This window comes from Equus quagga, chromosome 12 (assembly GCF_021613505.1).
Source record: "Equus quagga isolate Etosha38 chromosome 12, UCLA_HA_Equagga_1.0, whole genome shotgun sequence".
NCBI lineage: Eukaryota > Metazoa > Chordata > Mammalia > Perissodactyla > Equidae > Equus > Equus quagga.
In genome coordinates this window covers 14861110-14879885 of record NC_060278.1, presented here as the reverse complement: position 1 = coordinate 14879885, position 18776 = coordinate 14861110, and the positions used below count along the sequence as shown (strand labels likewise).

Below are 18776 nucleotides of genomic sequence, written 5' to 3'. Positions count from 1 at the left end.
GCAAAAAAAAAAAAAAAAAAAAAAAAAGAAGCAAGCAAAGTGGTACAGTAATTTAACCTAATCTGATATATTATCTTTATAATATTACATTATGTATATTAGCAAAGTAAACCTGATGACTCAACATTAACACACAGTCTTCTTATGATATCAGCAATTTATATGTCCAAAAATACTGCTTTCTGAATTGTTGCTCAAATATGATAATACCTTGTTTCATAATTTTCAAAGAGAAGAACTAATGTCATTCTTATTTCTATATTTTCTTTATTTTTATATGTTTTTATTTTTCTAATACATAGTTAAAGTTCAAGGTTGATATTTTATTGTTTTTATGAAATTGCAGTCTCTGACCTGTTGGACAATATTTACAAATGTGCGATAACCTATCTATGATAGCAGGTCGTCTCCACAATTAATTATACAAAACCTCTCTGGATCTATATGTATACATTTTGTATTAATTCTTATAGGATCTACATTTTCAGGTAACGGCCTTAAATATTTTTCATAAGTAACATATTGCTGCAATTCTTATTGGCAGAATGATGCTTTCCTTAATAAAATGTTTAGTTGTTTCACTAGCAAACAGTCATATAATGAAGTTTCTAGAATAGGAAGAACTTTGCCTTACTACATATTTGGGTTGGATTTTGTGGCAATCACTGCATCATGACTCTTGCACGCCAACACCACCACCACCATCCCCACCATAACCATCAGCAGAGCTGGCACTGCCCCCTGGACCATTGATTTGCTTTGGGTAATTTGCTTTAACGGTGAATTAGACAGCGTTATCCTCATAATCTGAGCTAGTACGATGTAGGAGCTCATTTTGTAACCACGCGTGAATTTATCACGGATTACTTTAAAAGCTTTCTCTGTTCTACTTAATTTTTAGAGCTGTTCGTTTGTTTGATTTGCCCTTGATGTTTAGCAAAACTACAAAATATTTATGTGGTTATTCTAATTTTCTTTTATTATGAATATTTTTCTTCACTATGTGAAGTTATGTGTCATAGCATGTAACTACATTATGAATATTGGTATTTTTTTTTCATTTTCTCCTATTTGTGCCTCCTTCTTTTTCTGTCCCCTTGATCTCTCTTCTATTATACCATGAAAACATATGAGCATTAGATAAAAGGAGATTTTATCAAGGAGAATGAGATAGAATGTTAGTATAAAATGAGTAATAACAAATAGCATAACTAGTATTTTTATGACTTATATCTTTTGATAAACTAATATCATCTTTTAAAAGTAATTTGGCTCTGATATTTCTAAATCCATTAATTCAGTGATTAAGTAAATACTTTAGTTTGGAATGAAAGACTGCTGAATGGTCTATTTTTATACAGTACAAATGAAGAGGGTTTTTTAGTTATTATTTGTTTCTTTTTTAAGGAATAACATGCTATTAAAAACAGCATGTTATCATTGTTCTATCTAACTAAACAGAACAGGTCTTATTGTCAGAAACTGATGTGTCTCTGCGTAGCTACTGTTCATTAAGTGCCAATCACTGTGAGCTTTGCTTTATGCGAACTTTCTTGTTTAATGCTCACAGCTATCTTGAGGATTTTAGAGAAGAGGAAGTTAATATATAGAGGGTAAATAACTTGACTCCAGCCACACAGAAGATACTTGCTGAATCTAAGCATTGGGACCATGTCTGCCTGAAGCCAAAGCCTATATTAGTAACCGTCATTCTCTATAACTTAATGTGACTTTTTCAAAACTTCCTGAAATGTATAAATTTGATAATCTTATAAATGATGAATAACTGATAGTTTCTCTACTAAAACACAAAAATGTAGGAATTGCTATCGCTTTTTAGTTGTATTAAAAAGATGGAGTTTTATCAATATCAAATGGCTCAAAACAAATAAGTATGTTTTTTCTTATTTACCTTAATTTCCATTTTCTTCCGACAGTTGAGTGTTATTTCTATTTTCTCCTTGTCTCATGTTACTTTTTAGAAATAAAAATATTCCACTCCAAATACACAAAAATACCAAGGAAGAAAACCAAGGGAACTTTTTGGCTGATAAAGCTCAGAATATGTCTTACAAATTTAGTTTTCTCACTGTAAGAAGACAATAAATGACACCATCACTTGTTTGTTAACCAGAATTAGAATAAAATCATTTCTTTTCATGAAATTATAGTGAGTGTTTAGACCAGGGTCGTTCCTGTTTTCCTTATTTTTCTTTGAGACAGGAGGTTGACTTGACTTTGGTGATGCTTAGGCAACAAGAACAGACCCAACTCATCTATTATGCCTCTATATTTCTTCAAAATTTCGCAGGTTTAAACAATGATTTCCATTCTGTTGCTAAAAAGCAATGCTAGTTTCAAACCATGAACCCCTTCTAATCATCCTGATGGGTCATTTGAATAAATACCCCAACCAATTTATATCATATTCTTCTGTCTCTGGGAAGAAACATAATCTTAATTTCTGTTTTTCTTTCCTTTATCTTGGTTTGTTTAAATTACTTCCAAGAACACTTAATAATTGTTTCAAGTAGGACCCAGGAGATGCTTTCTTTTTTCAAAATGCCAAAAGATATTATCTGTGAGACATGGGATTCAGTGAAAATCATACGAATGAACCATTTTTTTTTTAGAATTCTTAGGACAAGATTAAACCTTGAATAAATAATCTGAAAATCTTTCAAGTTAATTATTTCATTATTTTACAGGTATCCAGGCATGCAGTTTCTCTAAAAGGATTTACTAAATGCATAGTTATTTACAGATCTTATTTCTCAGTAAAGTCTTGAACCATCAAACCTATCCCTTTCTATCTTCTCAAAACCTTGCCTCCTTGTTTTAATCTTTTTTTGTGTCCTTAAACTGCCTCTTTATCACTATATCATACTTTTTTCCTTCAAGCATCATAATTCTCTCTTACTTTGACAGAAAAAGAGAAAGCTCCAACCTTAATCTTGCTTCCCTTCTAAGTATTGTTTTTTGTTCTTTTATCTCAAACTGCCATTCCCCATGCATTGTTTGTATCCTCTCCTTCACTACCCACATCTTTCTTTGGTTCCCTACACTCTGTCTTCTGCAAAAATATTATTGCTTCAGCAAATAATAACTGGTCCCCACTCTTGGTCGGTGATCTAGACGCTGTAGAGATAATTGTTTATCAAATACTGTCCCTACTCTCATGGAACCCATATTCTAGCTCTCTAGAGGACTCTATTGATTTCATAATCATAATGACCTGATTCTTCTTATTACATTGCATTTGACACTGCTGATCAATTCACACCTTCTTCAAGGTTTTCATCTGTGGTTTTTCCTAATGTTATGTTTGTCTGATGCTTTTTCTGCCTCCTTCTAAGACCTAAATGTGAGTCTTACACGTTATTCTGACTTTGACCCTTTTGTATCTCTTCCTACAGGTTTTGCTTGCTCAGAGTTTTATTCTCTCAGTGCTCAATGTTTGCTAATTCTTGCATGTATTCAGTCCTCATTTCCACATCCCAGTCTCATATTTGCAGTTGCCAGCTGGGTGATTGCCAGTATCTCCATACCCAAACTCAATCTTACCTTCCTTTCAGAAAGACTCTTCTCCTGATCCTACAACTTCTGTTATTGACATTATTATCCTTAACACATTCATTCTCTCTCAATTTCAAATTCTGTCAGCTCTTCATTCTCAACTTATATGTTTTCCTTTCTTTGCATGTACAATTCCGTCATCTTAATTTACTCCTGGGCTATTGCAGATGTCAACGCAGCACATCTCTGTGCAAATATTCCCCTAAACCAGGCCACTCTTCTCATTGATGCAGGATTAATATTCCTGAATGGTGACTCCTGGTCCTCCAAATCATCAGAGGCTCTTCATTGCCTTTTAATTTGGCATTAAGGGCTTCCTATGGTCTTCCCCAAATTGCTTTTCTGATTTCAATTCTTACCTTATTCTTCTACAAACTCTGTGTTCTTGTTCCTCAAATATGCTTTGGGTGTTACAAATATCAACTCATGATCATATCATTGTTTTAGTATGACTGGTAATTTTTTGTTGATAGTGAACATGATGAATTGGTTAAAAGAAACCAAGGTAAACATACCTTAGCATGAACTTTTTGTTTATGTGGCTAGGCGTAAGGTTGTGTTCAATGTTTTCTGTAGGTGTATGTGTCAGAAGGTAAAATTTCCTCTGGTCTCCTTGTTTTTGTCTCCCTTGCTGTATTTTGTTTTCCCTAGAGACTTCTTAAATAAGGTCTGAGAGATGGAGTTCGTTCAGTGGCGTCCCTCACTAATACACAGAAGCCATATTGACGTGGTGCTAAGCTGGAAAGGTGTTAAGTGGTAAGGTCAGGAGCATAGGAGCATTCTACTGTCTTGTGATTTGATCAGTCTTTTAGTGAGCCTGCGCCCTTTCACTGTGACCTTCACAGGTACTTCTCAATATTTCTCACAAGTACTTCTTCCTCCCCCTTTGGCAAGATAGGAAGTCTAGACCTTGTTAAGCAAAATAGGCACATTTCAAAATGGCTACTTTTCCCCACCCCTTGAAAGAAACAGAGGGGATTTTTCTCCAGTCTTCACAATGAGAACTTGGTGAGGCTCCTGGAGGTAAAACTTTAGGGTGCCCCTAAAACTGATCTCCCCAGAGTTCAGATCTTTCAAGCTTTTCCATGCTGAGCCTCCAGCAATTTGTTAATTACAGGTTACATTTTCCTCACCCAGTACTGGCTCCAACAGCAGTTCCTTCCCCCCCAGGGTTCTTCCCAACTAAATTGTGACTCTCTGTATCTGCCTGTCTGTCTCTCCAATTTGGAGACAGCAGTTGCCTTGTGACCTCTCTTGTCTAAAGGATTTAAGAAGAGTTTTTGATTTTTAGCTTGTTAGCATTTTTTGTTGTTATGAAAAGACCGATGCCTCCTTAAATGTTGGATGGGAAACCAGAAGTCTCTCACATCTTGTTTTTTAGAATGGTCTTTTCCACTCCTATATGACTTTCTTTGTTTGCTACCATCTGCACTATATTCTTTAATATCCTAATATAGTGACACATCTTTTATAAAGACTTTCTTCATCCACCAAATTTAATCCATGTTTTATCTGTGGAACTACATAGCATGTACAGTATATTTGGTATTATATTTGGTATTATATGCCCACCATAACCCCAATGAGCTGTATATTGTTATTATTATTATTATCACCCTCATTTGGTAGAAGATGAACATGAGACACAGTATGGATTTAGTGATTTGCCCAAAGTCGCAAAACTTGCAAGAATCAGAGTTTGCATTATAATCCAGATATTCTGACCCAGGGCTGATCTTCTAAATAGTACATGTTGTTAGCTTTTATTGTTAGATTCTTTTGGTTATATTTTATATTTTCTCAGCCATAACTTGCTCATCTCCCTAACATCCAACTGAAAGACCTGGTGCCTTCATATAATAGTTGAGCAATCAGTAACTTGCGATTGATTGCCTTAATTCTACTACTAGACTCATTTTTATATCTATTCTCTAAATATCCCAGGAGAGTTTCACTAATTTGCAACTGTGTTCTTAGCACTTTACATGTAGTATATCATTTAGTCTTTACCACAACCCCATGAGGCTAAAGTACCTAGTATAATTATCTCTTATTGCTTCTGAGTCCTAGAGAATTTAAATAGGCTGCCCAAGGTCACATAGCTAATAAGTGATAGAGTCAGGATTTGAATCAGAGCCTATAGCTCCAGTGGCTGCAGGCTTAACCAGTGGGCAATCTTGCCCACAGTTTCTGCTCATTATGTATTCATTCAAAGAATCTGATAATATCATTTTCTGTTTCAATGACAATAAATATTCTTTTCTTATTTGCTTTCCCCATCCTTTCAGGTAAAATAGATCTGAAATGTAAACAAAGTCAAAGCTCTTATCACCTAAAGAAAGTGGTTTATAATTTATTTGATTATTTCTTTCTTCCTCTATGGCTAGGAACAAGTTCCCTTTTTTAATCTCAATTTGGCAGTGAAATCAAGTTACAGAAACTCTGTTAAGCCAATGCGTGTTTCCAAAGGCATCTTGACGCAAAAATGACACATAAAGAGCTTTTTCAGGGTTCTTCCAGTATGAGGATTAAGAGATTGAGAATCCTTTGTCTCTACCTAGACTTACAGGAAGTGCCAACCCATTCCATTCATATATCATCTCCGTGTGATTGTAATATACTTGCTGCTGAGCAAATCAGAAGCTTTCAAAATAAGATAAATCTACTCTGTGTTGGCATGTCACAGCAAGAAGCTTCATTTTTATGTCAGATCAGATCAAGGCATACTGAGGGGAAAACTTTATAGCACTGAATTTGGTCATAGTAAATAGTATTAAAATGAGACAGTCTGTTGAAAAGCGGTTTTTTTAAATGGGTAATAATTATTGTCAAAAGAGAATAATGCCTAAAGAATAAACTGTTGAAAAAGATAGAAATAAAGAAGTGCCAAATCTGTTCATTGTGCAGCCCTTCAAAAAGCAAAAAGAAGTGATGTAATGACAGACTTTTCTATCAAATATGATGAGAAAATTTCATCTGACTTCAGAGGCCCTGTATCTGTGGTTGCCATTTTGACAATTTGAGGAAACTTTTGTTCTCTCTCTGAACATGTTTACGTTTCACGGCCTTTAAAACTTGCAGTTTCAAATAGCCAGCACCTTGAAAATCTGGGGGAAAAAATGAAAGTAAAAGAGCTTGAGGGCATTTCAACTGATAGGCATTATGCGCCCTTCTGTTTTAGAGTGAGGGACGGGCAGAAATTATAGAAGATGTAGTGCCAAGCTAAGTAAGTCTGACTCTGAAGAAGGGAGCATTTTGCTATTCTGAAAGAAAGGCATATTGCATCGCATTTAAAAAAACTATTAGGCAGCTTTATTTCATGAACAAGAAAAAGAGACTAAAATTGCCCACAATTTAAAGCACGGAGTGCATTCAGATTACTTGAAGTGGGAAATTGTCTTTTATGATTTGACCCAAGTGCAAGTGAATACGATTCTTCTGAGGGAACTGGGAAAACCGAAGGAAGCTGTAAAAATATTGCTGTCTTTTAAACGTATTGTCTGTCTTTTTAAAAAAGAAATGTCAAAATTTTTACCTTATGGCATAATAACTCAATGAAACGTTTTCAAAAACTCAAGATTGTAGCTAATAACATCTAAAAGACAAATTAGAATCTTTCCTCTCTGCCGACACCAAAGCAAGAAAGAATGTCCGTGATCACAATGATGGGTTCTGAAAGTAGCTGATATATTTTGGACTCTAATGTCAAGTAACAATGGTGATTTGAACAAAGTTCACTTTGATGCTGACTTTATACTATTTGCCACTAAGTGGCCCCGATTTTTGAAAATGTGTGCAATTCTTCAAAACTTGAACATCAATGAGAAACTTCTATTCGGTGCCTGATTTTGACTTAATTAAGATGTGGAATATAAAATGTGTGCCCAAGAACCTTAAGAACTTGTAATCATAAAACCTGTACAAGTAAAATTAAAGTACTAAATAGAAAGTATACAGAAAATATCAGAGAATGTGGGGGGAGACAAAATTCAGACATATTTAATAAATGCCCACATTCCAGAGTACTACTTCTGGTTGCATTTAATTAAAGTATGATAGATTTTACAAGCCTAATTGAAGGCATTCTACTCTAATATATGAGCTTTAAGTAACTTTTAAAATGGCCAATAGAAAGCTATGAAATAGTCCAAATCAAACCAAAAAACAAAAAAAATTCTTCTATAAAAATCTGTCTCATGAATGTTGTTAATCATCCCACAGAGTCACATATAAATAAAGTGAACAGGTTTAATGATTTACCATTAAATTGTAAATATGTTGAGGCAGTTGAGACTTTTAAGCTTTATTATCTGCTTTAACAAATTCTGAACTTTGTGTGGAAGGCTAGATTGACCTTCCCCAAGGATTTTGCTAGATATAAATAGGTAGTTCTCAATGAAGCAACTGAAAGTTTATAAATGTTTGAAAGTGGGTCTAGTCTGAGCTTGCTAGATAAAGAATGAGTCTATTTCTGAAAACATGATTCAATGTAAGGTTTTATATATTTGTGATACAGTACACAGTTCCTGGATAAGTCATATATTTCTATTAATAATTTCAAGAGGCTAAGCAACTTTGCACTTTTCTAATTTTCAAGAAAAAGTATGGCACTGCAACAAGTCTGTTCCTCTTACAAAGTCGAATGTAGATTTGCTGGAGTTCCAGACTTATAAATTCCCAAAGACCCAATTAACAATGGTAGCTTCTAAATTCCCAGTCATAGTTTTGCGTTCCTAAATTTTTAAATGGATAAAATTTCCACACATTTACCTGCCTTAATATATCAGCCAGGAATTGCCCTTCTGCTTTCTGTGGTTGACTGTAGGATTTCATAACACATAAATTGAATGTGCAAATTAGAAGAGGCTAGGTGGGGTATTCTTTGAAAACTCACCCAGTCTCCTAATAATTGGAATTGCTAGCTTTGAGGTTGAGCCTTACATAACGTTGTTTGTCTTGTACTGAAATAAATATGCTGCCGTAAAATGGTAGATTGTTACCATCCCCAGTGAATTATCATCTTTTTTACATTGAGTTTCACGATATAGCCCTAAAATGCAAACATTAGGTTGTCCTACATTCTTTTCAGTGATGTCATATTTTTGCTAAGCTGGTTTTCAGCAGTTGCTGTGAAAAACGTAAGTCCTGGGGAAAGTAAATGTGGACTAGGAAATGAAAGTGGTGGTGGTCAACCAATTTCAGGATTGAGAATTGTGCAGTGTCCAATGGGCAGATAACCTCATAGAAAGTAATTGTGGCTATTCAAGAATGACAAAATTTTTTTCAATTATATGTATTAGTTTTTCAACTGCCTGCAGTGTTGTTAGAGTATTAATACATATTAAGTTGTTTGGACTTATGTACTGGGTAAATAAAACTAAAATATTGCTTCCTGTCTGGGATGCTGTGAAAAGTTACTGGGACGCTAAGGACACTGTGACCTCAGTTACATTAGCCTACAGGCAATGACTGTGAATAGAGGGCTTGATTAGACTGAATGCAGGTTGCTGTGCAAACTTAACACTTACCTTTTAAAGATAAATATCATATGATTAAAAGTATTCAAAAGAAAATCTGCATTAGTGAAGTTTGAATGTATTCATGCCATTAGAGGAATAAATTTACTAAAATACAAGATTTTAAATCAGGATTCTTAACCTTGTAAAATGGGTTAAATTTGTATCTCTGAACACAATTACTTCTTTTCCCACTGCTCTAAATATTTGGCTGTCAAGTTCAGGTCTGCACTAAAGCATGGAAAGAGATCTATTTAAAGTCTGGCTTAAACGTGATCTGCTTTTGAGATAGAAGTACATTAGTTCTCATTATGTATGTCATGCTTTTTAAGAGCTGAGCTATGAAATATGAAATAGTTGTTTTCTAAAGATTGGCACCTGAGCTAACATCTGTTTCCAATCTTTTTTTATTCTTCTTCTTCTCCCCAAAGCCTCCCAGTACATAGTTGTAGATTCTAGTTATGAGTGCCTCTGATTGTGCTATGTGGGACACCGCCTCAGCATGGCCTGATGAGTGGCGCCATGTCCGTGCCCGGGATCCAAACCAGTGAAACCCTGGGCTACCGAAGTGGAGCGTGCAAACTTAACCACTTAGCCACAGGGCCTGCCCCTAGTTTTATACAAATATACTTAACGTTAACTTACCTTATCTGGAAATGAGTCAAGACAACTTCTTCACATCCAATACAGGATTAATAGATTCCATACTTTCAATTAAGTCTTAACTGTATAAGAAAAGTTATTTTTATAGCTAATTGGATTATACTATATATTTCTTATTCAGAATAATGTTTTAAAGCTTGTCTGATAAAGTCTAGTCTAAACTCATTGGACATCCTCAAGGATGTAAAAGTCAAGAAGATGAGAGAAAACCTAGACTTTCTTATTTTATCAAAGCATGGATTTAAAGAACACATGTTCTTAATGAATAAGCCACAGTTGTTAGCAGATTTGACAGATGGAGTCTAGTGTATCTTGGTTGTGTGTCATATATATATCTTTATTTCCCAAATAAGAAAACAAACAAGTGACATTCTTGGAAAGAAATGTGAAAGAAAACTTAGAAAACTTTTCCATGGCTGAATTAAAACATTTTGTACAATTTTCCTCATCCAATATTTGCTAGCATACAAGATATTTCATAGGACAATGAGGATGGAAGACACTTCACTGATACAGCAAGAAACTTTTCAAGTTGTTTCTGCTACTACTCTTTTATATTCAGGAAAATCTTGCTGCAGTAATTCACATTCATGTTCCTTGGTTACTTTTCTTGATTAAGATTTTTTTTGTTTTGCCAGACTTTATAAAGTGTTTTAAGTGAGGAGAAGCATTTTCAGTGAAGGATATTTTTTAAATAGATGCAAGTCACTTCCAGTTTCTGGTGTGGCGTGTAAGGAACTTGGAAGTCATCATTCCCCTCCTTGTAACAATAAAAAAAAGCTGAACAAACTGAAAATCAACAACCCTTTTTAGAGCTGTTAGGAAATTGAAGTCACAAGGCAAACCACTGCCCCAAAATTGTAGAGACAAACAGGCGGAAACAGAGAATCACAACTTACTGGAGCAGAAGCCCAGGAACAGAAAACTCTGCAGGAATCAGTAGTGGGATAGGAAATCCTAAACAGTAGCTGATGAATTGCCACAGACTCACTGTGGACAAGTTTGAGAGATAAAAACTCCAGGGGAACTCAGTCTTAGGTGGGGCCCTAAACTTTTGTGAGTTTTTAACTTCAGAAGCCCTACCAGTTTCTGACAGTGAAAATCAGAGAAAACTCCTCCCTACTTTCAGCAAGAGGGGGGAAAATAGTCATTTTGAAGTTTTTCCAGGGCATTCTATTGTTCTTAACAAAGCCTGCCCTCAAAAGAAATTATTTTACCAGAACATAATTAATCTAGGGGAAGAAATGCCCAACAGTGTTGTAAGCAATGAGAGAGATTAATTAGGAATATTCTGTTATATGGTTTTTGCACTACTTGTAAAGTGGTATAGTGATATTTGAAAGAGGACTTGAGTTAGTTGTAATATATATTGCAAACTCAAGGTCAACCACTAGAAAAAGTAAAAAAGAAAAAGATGTCTAATTAATTTGCTGAGATGGGATAAAAAATGTAATTATATCAAATGCTCAGTTGAAGACAGAGATGACAGAAAATGAGTAACAGAGACAAAAGAAGCAAAGAAGAGAATAATGAATAGGAAACAGTAACAAATATGGTAGATATTAACCCAACTATCTCAATAATCTCTTTGAAAGTTGTTAGTGAAATTCACCAGTTGAAAGACAGAGCAGATTAAAAAAATAAAACCCAGCCATATATTGTCAGGAAGAAACCCACATTTAATATAAATGCACAGATAGATTGAAAGTAAAGAGAAGGAGAAAGATGTACCATGTTAACATTAATCAAAAGAAAGTAGGAGTAGCTATATTAATTTCAGATGAAGACTTCAGAGCAAGGAAAATTTCAGAAATAAAAAGGAAACTTATATAATGATTAAGGGTTCAACACTCCAAGAAGACAAAACAGCCCTTAATACTTAAGCACCTAACATCAGAACGTCAAAACACACAAAGCAAAACCTAGTAAAATTGCAAGGAAAAGTAGATGAACCCCCATTGTAGTTGGAGACTTCAACATCTCTCTATTAACAATGGATCCGGGAGGAGAAAACCAGGAAAGACACAGTTAAACTGAAAATCACCATCAGTCAATTGAATCTAATTGACTTCTACAGAATACTCCATCCAACAACAGAAGAATACACATTATTCTCAAGCTCACACGAAACATGCACCAAAGTGGATCATATTTTGTGCCATAAAATACACCTTAACAGATTTAAAAGAATAGAAATCATACAACATCAGCTCTCAAACCAGAATGGAATTAAGGTAGAAATCAGTAACAGAAAGATAACTGGAAAGCCCAAAACCCTGGGATATTAAACAGCAGACTGCTAAATAATATATGGGTTAAAGAAGAAATCTCAAGAAAAATGTTAAAGTGTTTTAAACTAAATGGAAAAGAACATACAGCTTATAAAACTTTGTGGGATTCACTGAAAGCAATTCTTGGAGGGAAATTTTTAGCATTGAATGCATATATTAGAAGAGAAGAAAGATCTAAAATCTGCAATATAAATTCTCAGTATAGGAAACTAGAAAATGAAGACCAATTTAAATTCAAAATAAGTAGAAGAAAATAAATAATAAAAATTAAAGCAAAAATTAATGAAATTGAAATCAGGAAATCAATAGAGAAAATCAACAAAGCTAAAAGGTAGTTCTTTCAAAAGATTGATAAAATAGAAAAATTTCTGGCCAGGTTAACCACCAAAAAAAAGGGAAAACACAAATTACTAATATCAGAAATAAGAGGACCATCATTATTGATCCATGGGTGCTAAAAAGTTAATTAGAGAAACATTATGAACAGTTATATGCCTATAAATTTGATAACCAAAATGGACTACTTCTTTCAAAGACTCAGTCTACCAAAACTTCACACAAGGAGAAACAGATAACCTGAATAAGTCTATGTCTATTAAAGAAATTGAATAAATAATTGAAAACCTTCCAAAACAGAAAGCACCAGGCCTAAATGGGTTTACTGTTGAATTCTGCCAAATATTTAGAGAAGAAATTATATTAATTCTGTGTAGTATTTTCCGGAAAATAAAAGCAAATTGAACACTTCCTAACTCATTCTATGAGGCCAGCATTATCCTAATATCAAACCGGAAAAATACATTACAAGAAAGGAAAACTGCAGACAAATATCTCTCATCAGCATAGATGCAAAAATCCTCAATAAAATATTAGAAAATCCAAACCAGCAATAAAAAGAAGGAACTATGCATCATGACCAAGTGAGATTTATTCCAAATATGCTAGACTGGTTCAATATTTAATTAGTGCAATCCATCATATCAACAGTATAAAGCAGAAAAATCATATGATCTTACCAATAGATCCAGAAAAACCATTTGACAAAATCCAACACCAATTTAGGATAAAATTCCTTTGTCAACTAGGAATTGAGATGGGCTTCCACAACTTGATGAAGAACATCTGCAGTGCTCACTTCGCAGCACATATACTAAAATTGGAACAATATAAAGAAGACTAGCATGGCCCTGTGCAAGGATGACACACAAATTCATGAAACAATCTACATTTTTATAGTGATTACAGCTGATAATACTGTATTGTATAATTGAAATTTGCTTTGAGAGTACATCTTAGGTGTTCTCACCAAAAAAAGTAAATATGTGAGGTGATGGATATGTTAATTAACTTGATTGTGGGGATCCTTTCACAATGTATACGTATATCAAGTCATCATGTCGTACACTTTGAATATATTACAATTTTATTTGTCAATTATGCCTCAGTAAAGCTGAGAAAAAAAGAAAATCTACAGCTAACATCATTCTTAATGATGAAAAACGAGAAAAACTTTCCTGCTAAGATCAGGAACAAGGCAAGAATGTTTGCTCTCACCACTCCTATTCAACATCATTGTGGAAGTCACAGCTAATGCAATAAGACAAGTAAGGAAAATAAAACGTATACGGATTGGAAGGAAGGTATAAAACTGTCTTTGTTCACAGATGATATGATTATCTATGTAGAAAATCTCAATGATGCAAGAAAAACTCTTGCAACTAATAAGCAACGAGAGCAGTGTTGCAGAATACAAGGTTAATATACAAAGTCAATCGCTTTATTATAGACTAGCAATGAACAATTGGAATTGAAATTTAAAACACAATAACATTTACATTAGTGCGAAAGAAAGAGAGAAATACTTAGGTATCTAAATACATATAAGATCTATGTGAGCAAGAATACAAAACTCTGATGAGAGAAATCAACGGAGATCTAAATAGATAGCAAGATATTCTATGTATATGAATAGGAAGACTCAATATTTTGAAGATGGGAGTTCTTCCCAACTTAATGTCCAATGCAATTCCAATCAAAATCTCAGAAGATTATTTTGTAGATATCAACAGACTGATTCTAAAGTTTGTAGGGAGAGGCAAAATACCCAGAATAGCCAACACAATAATGAAATATAAGAACAAGTCAAAAGATTTACACTACCTTACTTCAAGACTTACTATAAGGCTGTAGTAATCAAGATAGTGAGGTACTGGCATAAGAATAGACAGATCAATGGAGCAGTATAGAGAGCCCAGAAATAGACCGACATAAATATGATCAACTGATGTTTGACAGAAACAAAGGCAAGTCAGTGGGGAAATGATTGTCTTTCCAGCAAATGGTACTGGAACAACTGGATACCCGTATGCCAAAAAAAGAAAATCTAGACCCAGAGCTTAAACTTTTCATAAAAATTAACTAAAAATAGACCCTAGAACTAAATGTAAAATGCAGAACTATAAAACTTCAAGAAGACAAAATAAGAGAACATTTAGATGACTTTAGCTTTGATGAAAAGTTTTCAGATACAGCACCAAGACCATGAGTCATGAATGAAAACATTTACCATGTTGTCAGTGGTTTGGATTTTTAGCCATTGTAATAGGTATGTAGTGGTATCTCATTTACATTTTAATTTGCACTTCTCGATGACATGATCTTGAGTATTTTTTCACATACTTATTTACCACCTGTATATGTTCTTTGGTAAGTTGTTCAGATCTTTTGTCCATTTTTTGATTGGTTGTTTTCTTATAAAGTTTTAAGCATTCTTTTTATATTTTGGACACTAGTCCTTTATCAGATACGTATTCGTAAAGATTTTCTTCCAGTTTGTGGTATTTTATTTTTCTGAACAATGTCTTATACAGAGCAGAAGTTTTAATTTTAAAGAAATCCAATTTACTGATTTTTTCATTCATGATTCATGATCTTGGTGTTGTATCTAAAACTTTTCACCAAACCCAGAGTCCTCTAAATGTTCTCCTATTTTGCCTTCTAGGAGTTCTAGAGTTGTACATTTTACATTTAGTTCTTTGATCTATTTTGAGTTAATTTTTAAAACTTCTGCTCTGTATAAGACACAGTTCAGAAAAATAAAAATAAAGTAGCACAAACTGGGAGACAATCTTTGCAAAACATATCTGGTGAAGGACTAGTGTCCAACATATGAAAAGAATGCTTAAAACTTACTAAGAAAACAAACAACCCAATTAAAAAATGGACAAAAGATCCAAACAACTTACCAAAGAACATATACAGATGGCAAAAAAGTATGTGAAAAAATACTCAAGATCATATGTCATCAGAGAAATGCAAATTAAAATGTAAATGAGATACCACCATATACCTATCACAATGGCTAAAAATCCAAACCACTGACAATAAGTGCTGATGAGGATGAGGAGGAATAGGAACTCTCATCCATTGCTGGTGGGAATGCAAAAGGGTACAGCCAACTTTGGAAGCCAGTTTGGCAGTTTCTTACAAATTAAACATACACTTACCATAATATCCAGCGGTTGTGCTACTTGTGTATACGTGAATAAGTTGAAAACCTACATCCATACAAAAACTTGCGCAGTGATGCTTATAAGAGCTTTATTCATAATTGCTAATGCTTAGAAAAAACCAAGGTGTTCTTCATGGGTGAAAGGATTAACAAACCATGATGGATCCACACAAGGGAATGTTATTCAGTGATAGAAAGAAATGAGCTATCAAGCCGTGAAAAGATATTGAGGAACCTTAAATGTGAAAAGTGAAATAAACTAATATAAAAAGGCTATGTACTATATGATTCCAACTATATGACATTCTGGAAAAGGCAAAACTATGGAGATAGTAAAAAGATCAGTGGCTGCCAGAAGTTTGAGGCAGGGTGGGAAATGGGGAGGAAAAGACGAGGACGTGGAGCACAGGGCATTTTAGAGCAGTGAGGCTGTTCTGTACAATACTATAATGGTGGATACACGTCATTATACGTTTGTCAAAACCCAGAGAATGTACAAGAGAAAGAGTGAGCCCTAATGTAAACTATGGGCTTACGTTGTTGCATCGATATTGGCTTATTAATTGTAACAAATGTACCACACTAATGCAAGGTGTTAGCAACAGGCAAATTGTGTGTGGTGTGGCGTGTGAGGGGGTATATGGAACTCTGTGTACTTCCCTCTCAACTTCCTTTAAACTTAAAACTGGTCTAAAAAATGAAGTCTATTAATTTTTTTAAAATAGATACAAGATCAAATAATTCCTTAGAATAATCCCTTAGAATCTCATCTCTATTTAGGATCTATGAGGACTACAACCAGGCTTTATTCATTTATATCTTTATTTGCCACCCATTTGTATTTATCAATAATCCGTTTGTTGAAATAATCTTTATAAACATGAAAAGGCAAAAAGCCACACCATTTGTTGCTGTGAATGTGATCACCTAACTTCCTTTTGCAATTTACTCTGGCCACTTCTGCTTTCAACTCTGTCCAAGGGAATAATGCATGAGTCTTCCTTGCATTGAAGAATTAAATGCTGGGGGAGATAAAGGTAACTAACACATATGCCAGTTCATCGGAGGGTACTCAATTTACCTGACAACAAGGTCTTGAAAGGGAAGGCTTCATAAAAGAAGCTTCTGGAACTATTGACACAATTAATGATTTAAAAACATATATCTCAGTGACAATAATCAAGGCCATAGAAAAAAATAATATTTTTAATTAGAAAATATTTTAATACCTTCAATTTAGAACTACAAATAAATATTTAACCATGAAAGTGTTCAAATATATATATATATATATATATATATATATATTTTTCATTCTCCCTCAGTAAAAGCCATGAAGGGAATAGTAGCCATGATGAATTTTGATGATGTCTGCAGAAAAAAAATGCAATTATGTTTAAATGGAGAGATCTTTCACAAATGCCGTTAAGGAGAATAGAAGTTATCCATTTCTTGGAAAAAATAATGTGGTGACTTTCTGAATTACATTTCACTTTGCACTTATTGCCATTCACTACTACTTTGTTCAGTGTGGGAATCAGAGTAACTAAAAATGAGATACAATATCATTCAGCCTCCAATACCCAGCATACTTGGTCTACACACAGCATACAAAATATTTTATTTACTTGAAACTGACAGACAGCTTTAAGCAAATTAGGAGAAAAGGACTACGCCTTCAGAGTCAGCACAAAACTTTGATCACTTTATGCACAAGTCACATACCCAGGTGAGTTGTGTGAATCACAGAATCATAGTGACACTCTTTTCTTTGGTTCAAAAGAATTAAATTTTATTAATATACACTCACAAAAAAGAAAATGAGTTGTGTTTAATTGTGTGTGTGTGTTTGGGGGAAAAAATGAAATTTTTACATAGTTTAAATACATTCTGCCTCATGCTATAAAACATTTCATTGCACTGAAAATGTTATATTCATCTGTTTCAAGGTAGCGGCAGGCATTTCCTCTATGTCAACTCATCTGGCCCCAAAGAAGGATTCACGGCAAGAGTCACTACTTCCCAATCCTTCCCAGCGAGCCTTGGAATGTGTACTGTCCGCTTCTGGTTCTACATGGTCGATCCCAGGAGTTTGGGGATATTAAAGGTACAAAAGGAAAACAGCTTTGTATTTCACTGAAATATTCACAGCATGGGCTTAAACTTTTTTTTTTTTTTGGTAGTCGCGCAACACCAATGCTGATTCCATTAATTTCTCATTCCTTTCTGGGGCAATGGGACTTTGGCAAGCAGCACTGTCATTCATCTTAATCTCATTCAACATTTATCTCATTCATCCTGCCACCTGAACTCAATTATGGCGCATGCTATTTAAAAGATTATCTAGAGAAAAAAGAGTAGGGGCAGATTCCATGTGCACCTTCTAATAACAACTTAGATGGGGCAATGAAGAAATGTGATGGGAGGCATAATGATGAAGAGAGTTTTATTCCCCAAAGTGAAGGCAAAGCAAATTTAAGATTGTAGGTATATATCAGCTCACTCTAAAAGCAACATGCCTATTCCATTTTTAACTAATTTAAGACAAGAATCTGCACCAACCCAAATGTCTTTAAAGAAACAAGTTGGTGCATTTATACTTCTCATTGTATGAAAGGTCAATGAGCTTTTCAACTTTCATGAACCCATTTTGAAATCTTGATTTCTAATTAGAGGATTGGATATCAGAACACAACTCCTAATGTTATTGCCTTGAAATTGTACAATCACTTGTGGTCTGAACAAATACAATCAGAATGTTTTACTTTATCTCAAACATTGTCCCTTGTAAACAATAACAGCTATTATTGAGTGATTCTTATCTTTCCAGCCATGGATTATAAACTTTGTATGTGTTATCAGTTTTAATTCTCACATTTACCTGATGGCCTGATGGGTTAGTATATTTTTCTCAACTTTGCAATAAAGAAACTGAGACTCAAAGTGGCTTAGTAAGATTTCCATGATGACACCATTAGCAAAAAATCTGAGTTCAAAAATCTCCTATCCTTTACCCAGCATTCTTTGTCAGATTTTCTGCAGTTCACCAAAGAAGCCTAAGGAGAACCATGGGGAAAGGAGAGAAAGAAAAAGGCCTTATCAATTCTAGCCATTGATCAAGTAAAAATATAAATATGTAAAGAAAATCGAGAATTTATACTGATTCTACATGAAAGTCTGTTTGCCTAAAGAAAAGCCAGTAAAAACAACAGAGAAAGA

At 34.2% G+C, this 18776-nt stretch overlaps 1 protein-coding gene and 1 non-coding gene across 2 annotated transcripts in view; both read left to right on the top strand.

The window, feature by feature from the left end:
- Positions 1–18776, top strand: part of MALRD1 (MAM and LDL receptor class A domain containing 1) — a 640183-nt gene that overhangs the window by 456578 nt on the left and 164829 nt on the right. Inside the window, exon 32 of the mRNA XM_046679849.1 lies at positions 17507–17664. Coding sequence (XP_046535805.1) covers positions 17507–17664 — 158 coding nt within the window. The remainder of the gene's footprint in view (positions 1–17506; positions 17665–18776) is intronic.
- Positions 13174–13278, top strand: LOC124249240 (U6 spliceosomal RNA). The gene has a single exon (XR_006891311.1). It is a non-coding gene; the product is annotated as a U6 spliceosomal RNA (small nuclear RNA).